This window comes from Haematobia irritans, chromosome 5, assembly GCF_050003625.1.
Source record: "Haematobia irritans isolate KBUSLIRL chromosome 5, ASM5000362v1, whole genome shotgun sequence".
NCBI classification, from domain to species: Eukaryota; Metazoa; Arthropoda; class Insecta; order Diptera; family Muscidae; genus Haematobia; species Haematobia irritans.
Window position 1 is genome coordinate 102,324,287 of NC_134401.1, and position 8,394 is coordinate 102,332,680.

Sequence of the window (8,394 nt, forward strand, 5' to 3'; positions counted from 1 at the left end):
TTAGCCTATATTTGAAGGGTTTTTTATCTTAAATCTAAAGTTTCAATATTTCAGTTAATTTAAGGACAATTTCTTTAAATCAACAATGTGTTTCTTTACTTTAAGGAAAATTAGCCTTAGTTCAAAAATATCCGACTTTAACGAAGGGACGCAAATTTACCAAACATGTATCATAAATTTAATGAAAAAAAATTTTGAAGCAAAGCTTATATATTTTATTTTAATTAAAATTTCATTATTTTAAAGAAATTTGTCCTTAATATTTTGTAAATTTTGCATCTTAAAATGTAGGTTGCGTAATCTTTAATATCACGTAAATATTTTTTTAGTGTATGAAGACTATTTCAAAATATGACTCTTGATTTCAAATTTCGAAGAAATCAGTAAAAATTCTGAACTTAAAAAACTTCTATATTTCCAATTTAAAGCAAATGTCCTTAAGAAGTTATATCGTGAGATCAGTCTATATGGGGACTATAGCGTAACATGGACCGATATATACCAAATTAAGCACAGCTCTTAACATATTTCAAGCAAATCGGGTAAAAAAAATTACGGCTTCCATATCCTCAAATCGTGAGAATGGGCTATGTGGAGGCCATATGAAAACCTGGCCCGATTGATATCAATTTTGGCACAGCTAGTAACTGACTTAAAATATCTCTAGATTTCAAATTTCCAGCAGATTGGATAAAAGTTGCCCTTAAGAAATTAAATCGGTAGATCGGTATATGTGGTGGCTATACCGATATATAAAAAACTTTGGCACATACTTTTATGGAAAATGTTATAATATCCTCGCCAAAATCAAGAGATCAGTTTATATGGGCCCTATACCGAAACATGGGCCGAAGTTGACTTGCCTGCATGAAAAAAGGTCAGTTTGTGGAAAATTTCAGCACTACAATTTATTTATTGAAGACTGTAGCGTAGTTATAACGGACAGAGAGACGGATATCGATAGATTGTCTTAGAAGTACGCTCTGATCAAGAATATACATATAATCGGAATGGCAAACTTTTTATACCTCCATCATCATCCTATGATTTTGGTATTGATTTCGAGCTTAAGAAGCGGAGAATTTAAGTACGGATATATTTAAGACAGAATTCTCTTTAAAATTTCAGTTTTGCATTTGAGTTCTGCATACTTGATTCTAGGAAACAAATTTTAATATATTCATTTTATTACCTTTTTTCATCATAAGCTATCACAGTCCTTTGAAAACGTGTCAACGAAATCTTCAATTTCCAAAACCAGACTCGACTTCAAGTAGAAATCATGTTATGTTTTAAGTAAAAAACGCCTTTAAAAAAACGTTCAAAATTATCTCAAAAATTTTTGAACGTTTTTTTTTACAAAAACTCAACAAATTTGAAGACAATTTCAAGAATTTTTCATAATTATGAAGGCAAGTTGACCTTCAAATCAAATTTCTTTCATATTAAGATACCCATTTTTAAGTCGAACCACTTAATTATAAGGACAAAATGACTTTATTGAAAAGCTGATCGTCTCTTGGACAAGGAAACAACTTTATATCAAAGAAATGCGTATTTTAAGGACTCGGAATTTTTGGCCTCACGACAATATTTTTTTCAGTGTGGCTATACAAAGTAATTTTTATTAGAAATTTTAAAACACTTTTTCAAAGTCTTTTTATACAATATTTTATAACATTTCCATACAAAAACAAAAAACTATACAATTGTAATTTATAACCTAAACTAACATTTCTATATTTCTTTCTTTTCTCTGTGAATCTATGTTCCATTTATGTTCATATGACCGGTAACTTGAGAAGATCTTCTTACAATGCAAAAACGTCCTTCATTCTTTGTGGGCAGTCGTTATGGTAGATCATCAGGAGGTTCCTCATCTTCCAGCAGCGGCGGTGGTGGTGCATATGCTCCATCCAAAACAAGACGCCTCAATGTTGTACCACGCAATGATAGATTCTTTTTAGGTTCACGCTATGGCAAACGAGCGGGTACGCAAAATGCTAAGCAACAGCACTTCTTGGATTCCATGTTAGCAACACCCTATGAACAAGCTTTGTTTTCAGAAATCTCCACAGGTACACAATTGAGCAATAAACCCGAACCCCTGATGTTCAACAGTGACAACTTCCATGGCGACAATAATGCATTGGACAGTGATAATGGACCATCATCACCCTTCTATATGTCTTGTGTTTATACTGGTTTGCAGAACTTCTATCGCTGTGATAGTATGTAAGTTAAAAGGTAGATACATAGAATTATGGAATGGAAATTAAAAAAATAAACAAAATCATAATGTGTAAACATAATCATAGCGATAAGCAATGGGCGATTGATGTAACGCGACAAGGAAATACAATAACTTTTTTATGTTTTTTATTGCAATAACGGTTCATTTTTTAATCAACTAATTTTTAAGATAAAATATTAATCAATCAATGCTCTAAAACTTTCGCACAATTAGTCAAAATTTGATACAAATATAATTTTCTTCATATATACTTTTGCACTGCTAATAGAGTGTTTTAGTGGAAAAATAGAATATATACCCACCTTTACAATTTAATAAAAGCCTGTAATTTTCAATATTCAAAGATAAAATAATTGAAACGCGGTCAAACAACAAAAATGACTCTGGCAATCAATGGCAAAACTATGTGATTTGCCGCCAATGAATTATAATAGATTTTAATACGGAGAGACGACGCTAGCCATTATGGTATTCCGTCCCCTAAGAAATAAAGGGTGATTTGTTAAGAGCTTGATAACTTTTAAAAAAAAAAAAACGCATAAAATTTGCAAAATCTCATCGGTTCTTTATTTGAAACGTTAGATTGGTCCATGACATTTACTTTTTGAAGATAATTTCATTTAAATGTTGACCGCGGCTGCGTCTTAGGTGGTCCATTCGGAAAGTCCAATTTTGGGCAACTTTTTCGAGCATTTCGGCCGGAATAGCCCGAATTTCTTCGGAAATGTTGTCTTCCAAAGCTGGAATAGTTGCTGGCTTATTTCTGTAGACTTTAGACTTGACGTAGCCCCACAAAAAATAGTCTAAAGGCGTCAAATCGCATGATCTTGGTGGCCAACTTACCGGTCCATTTCTTGAGATGAATTGTTCTCCGAAGTTTTCCCTCAAAATGGCCATAGAATCGCGAGCTGTGTGGCATGTAGCGCCATCTTGTTGAAACCACATGTCAACCAAGTTCAGTTCTTCCATTTTTGGCAACAAAAAGTTTGTTAGCATCGAACGATAGCGATCGCCATTCACCGTAACGTTGCGTCCAACAGCATCTTTGAAAAAATACGGTCCAATGATTCCACCAGCGTACAAACCACACCAAACAGTGCATTTTTCGGGATGCATGGGCAGTTCTTGAACGGCTTCTGGTTGCTCTTCACTCCAAATGCGGCAATTTTGCTTATTTACGTAGCCATTCAACCAGAAATGAGCCTCATCGCTGAACAAAATTTGTCGATAAAAAAGCGGATTTTCTGCCAACTTTTCTAGGGCCCATTCACTGAAAATTCGACGTTGTGGCAGATCGTAAGTCTATTCATGATGAAATGTCAAAGCATACTGAGCATCTTTCTCTTTGACACCATGTCTGAAATCCCACGTGATCTTTCAAATACTAATGCATGAAAATCCTAACCTCAAAAGAATCACCCTTTAGAAGTAAATAAGTGCTCTCCTACCGTCTATCGCCCTGATTGTGTTTACGCATACTCTTATTTTCAAATGTATATTCGGATGTAATGAAAAACATTTATGCTTGAACTTAATTATTTAACGAATATATCTATTTTTTTTAATTTAAAAGGCTTCAGAATAAATTACAAAAAAATGATACGTTCTAGTTTGCAAGTCTAAATAAGGGGAAGCATTCTATTCAAACACAAGGATTTAGTTTTCTGCATATTTCAATAAAATTTAATTTTACTGAATTTTGTAGAATAATAATTACAATAATGTTGTTCTATCGAAATAAACTTTTGAGAAAATTTTCTATAGAAATAAAATTTTAACAAAATTTTCTATAGAAATAAAATTTTGACAAAATTTTCCAAATTGTTTATAGAAATAAAATTTTGACAACATTTTTCTATAGAAATAAAATTTTGAGAAAATTTTCTGTAGAAATAAAATTTTGAGGAAATTTTCAATAGAAATAAAATTTCGACAGAACTTTCTATACAAATAAGATTTTGAGAAAATTTTCAATAGAAATAAAATTTCGACAGAACTTTCTATACAAATAAAATTTTGACAAAATTTTCTATAGAAATAAAATTTTGACAGCATTTTCTATAGAAATAAAATTTTGAGAAAATTTTCTATAGACATAAAATTTTGACAAAATTTTCAATAGAAATAAAATTTTGAGAAAATTTTCAATAGAAATAAAATTTTGAAAAAACTTTCTATCGAAATAAAATTTTGAGTAAATATTCTATCGAAATAACATTTTGAGAAAATTTTCTATAGATATAAAATTTTGACAAAATTTTTTATTGAAATAACATTTTAAGAAAATTTTCTACAGGAATAAAATTTTGACAAATTTTCTATAGAAATAAAATTTTGAGAAAATTTTCAATAGGATTAAATTTTTAACAAAATTTTCTATAGAAATAAAATTTTGAAAACATTTTTAACAAAATTTTCTATCGAAATAAAATTTTGGCAAAATTTTCTATAGAAATAAAATCTTGACAAAATTTTTTATAGAAATAAAATTTTGTTGTTTTTTTATTTCAGCTTAAAACCATACATTGACTAAACTACAATTGTAGCTTAACCAACAGAGGAAAAGAATGTTTGTCAAATTTATTTGGGCAAAGCCCTATAGACTGCAAGATGGTTGGATGGACGCACGTTTCGGAATTACCACATTCCTCATCAGCATCCTCTACTTGCAGCAAAACTATCAACCAATTATCAGAATAAATTCAGGCAGTTTATTAAACCCAACAAAAACCACACTTGAACCCTCCGAAAAAAAGTTTTACATTGATAGCCGGCTTATGCCGAAATAAATTCGAAACAAACATATCTCTTTTCCTTTGCCACTGTCAAATCATCGATTTGAATTCACATGGCTGGGTTTATTTTGAGCGTGCCTCCTCTTCTTTTTCCATCTGTTTTGTTTTGTTATTGTTGGTTTTGTTCTTTAAGCATTGTTGCAGTCTATAGGGCTTTGCCCAAATAAATTTGACAAACATTCTTTTCCTCTGTTGGTTAAGCTACAATTGTAGTTTAGTCAATGTATGGTTTTAAGCTGAAATAAAAAAACAACAACAATGCTTAAAGAACAAAACCAACAATAACAAAACAAAACAGAAATAAAATTTTGACAAAATTTTCTATAGAAATAAAATTTTGACAAAATTTTCTATGGAAATAAAATTTTGACAAAATTTTCTATAGAAATAAAATGTTGACAAAATTTTCTATAGAAATAAAATTTTGAGAAAATTTTCTATAGAAATAAAATTTTGAGAAACATTTCAATAGAAATAAAATTTTGAGAAAATTTTCAATAGAAATAAAACTTTGAGAAAATTTTCAATAGATATAAAATTTTAACAAAATTTTCTATATAAATAAAATTCTGACAAAATTTTCTATAGAAATAAAATTTTGAGACAATTTTCTATAGAAATAAAATATTGACAAAATTTTCTACAGAAATAAAATTTTGACCAAATGTCCTATAGAAATAAAATTTTGAGAATAATTTCTATAGAATTAAAGTTTTGACAAAATTTTCTATTGAAATAAAATTTTAAGAAAATTTTCTACAGGAATAAAATTTTGGAAAAATTTTCGATAGAAATAAATGTTTAACAAAATTTTCTATAGAAATAAAATTTTGACAAAATTTTTTATAGAAATAAAATGTTGACAAAATTTTCTATAGAAATAAAATTCTGACAAAATTTTCTATAGAAATAAAATGTTGACAATATTTTTTATAGAATTAAAATTTTGACAAAATTTTCTGTTGAAATAAAATTTTAAGAAAATTTTCTACAGGAATAAAATTTTGACAAATTTTCTATAGAAATACAATTTTGAGAAAATTTTCAATTGAAATAAAATTTTAACAAAATTTTCTATAGAAATAAAATTTTGACAAAATTTTCTATAGAAATAAAATTTTGACAACATTTTCTATGGAAATAAAATTTTGACAAAATTTTCTATAGAAATGAAATTTTGACAAAATTTTCTTTAGAAATAAAATGTTGACAAAATGTTCTATAGAAATAAAATGTGGACAAAATTTTCTATAAAAATAAAATTTCAACAAAATTTTTCTATAAAAATAAAAATTATGACAAAATTTTCTATAGAAATAAAATTATGACAAAATTTTCTATAGAAATTAAACTATGAGAAAATTTTCTATAGAAATAAAATTTTGAAAAAATTTTCGATAGAAATAATTTTTTGACAACATTTTCTATAGAAATAAAATTTTGAGAAAATTTTTTATAGAAATAAAATTTTAACAAAGATTTGTATATAAATAAAATTTGGACAACATTTTCTATAGAAATAAAATTTTCACAAAATTGTGTACAGATATAAAATTTTGACAAAATTTCCTATAGAAATAAAATTTCAATAAAATTTTTCTATAAAAATAAAAATTTGACAAAATTTTCTATAGAAATAAGATTATGACAAAATTTTCTATAGAAATAAAATTTTGAGAAATTTTTTTATAGAAATAAAATTTTAACAAAAATTTCTATATAAATAAAATTTTGACAACATTTTCTATAGAAATAAAATTTTGACAAAATTTTCTACAGAAATAAAATTTTGACAAAATTGCATATAGAAATAAAATTTTGAGAAAATTTTCTATAGAAATAAAACTGACAGAATTTTCTATAGAAATAAATTTTTAAAAAAATTTTCTACAGAAAAAAATTTTTGACAAAATTTTCTATAGTAATCAACGGCTGCAATATAGGATTTTTTATTTGGTAGTTTTTTGGTGAAATTTTCTTAATTTAAGAAAAGTAAAATAATTTTTCATTGCAATCTATTATACTTATATGACGAAACAAACGGATAGATAGATGTCCATTTAAAATTTAATTACAACATTTTCTATGACAATTTTCTAGTGATGATAACAACATATTTTATGTTAAAAATACAGTTAAAAATTCTAACGGCTATACCACCACTAATGATGACGACTCTGATGCTGACTCTGGCAATGATGGCGATAAGGAAAATGGAAACGTTAAAGGCAATGAAGATAAAGTACTCTTAACTGGTTCCACAAATGCAGATTTTGATGTTGGTACAGGGGTTGATGATTTGAATATTCTTGTTAATGAGACTGCTGAACATAATGAGGATAAGGAAAAAAATTAAAATATTTCTTTTAAAACTATAAAGAAAGTAAATCAATTTATTCAAATAAATTAAATACATACATGCGAAAAATTATCAACCCTGAACTGTCCTCATCTGCCGATCTATATCTACAAACAAAATTATATATGTATGTATATCCAATATTATTTATAATTTAATATAATTTTTAAAATTTTATTTAATTGCTTTGATTAAAAACACAAAGAACAAATTATGGAAAAGCTAACACTTATAATATGTCATATATAAATGCTTATAAATATTGACTAGAATTAATAATTTATAAAAGGGCTGGATAAAGTTTAATTCTAGTACAAATAAAAACTTAAAGAAAATATTTTTGATTTTTAATGAAATAAAACAAACTACATAAAATGTGTAAATAATTACTTCCTCAGAATTGTTACACTCCATTAAAACGATTTATATGTAAAAAAAAATCTAAAACACTTCGCTTGTTAGAGAAACTCAATCCCCGAATCGTAAGAATTTATAGTGTCTTTGTTGAAAACTAAATGTCAAATGAGATAGACAAAAAAAATATTTATTATAATTCCTATTTTTGCTCTATTATATTGATCTCTATATATGATTGTTAATTATTTGTATATGAATACTACTTACAACAACAAAAAAACTAAGATTACATAAATGTATTATAAATAAGTGGAATGATGATATATAAACTATTTAAAGCCTAAATAAAATTATAATAATTAATCAATGTTATATTAATAATAATTTAACGAAAAAAAAACAATTATATATACATACGAAATATACAGAAATAAATGCACAAATATGCCATTACGAGCAAAAGAACAAAATCAAATTAAATTACAATGTTTTTGTTTTATTATAAGAAAAAGGTAAAAAAACGCCGCCACAAAACTTTGATAGGAGATGGTTCACGTATCCAACTACCATGTCTTGGAAAGTTCCTCTAATAATGGAAGGTAATATGACCATAGTTATGGCAATAGATT

The 8,394-nt window shown here is 26.8% G+C and overlaps 1 protein-coding gene across 1 annotated transcript in view; it reads left to right on the forward strand.

Annotated features, from left to right (window-relative positions):
* Positions 1 to 8,155, forward strand: part of RYa (RYamide) — a 108,144-nt gene extending 99,989 nt beyond the window's left edge. Inside the window, exons 6-7 of the mRNA XM_075311686.1 lie at positions 1,806 to 2,235; positions 7,150 to 8,155. Of these exons, the coding sequence (XP_075167801.1) occupies positions 1,806 to 2,235; positions 7,150 to 7,405 (686 nt within the window). The 3' untranslated portion in view covers positions 7,406 to 8,155. The remainder of the gene's footprint in view (positions 1 to 1,805; positions 2,236 to 7,149) is intronic.
* Positions 8,156 to 8,394: the final 239 nt, after the last annotated feature.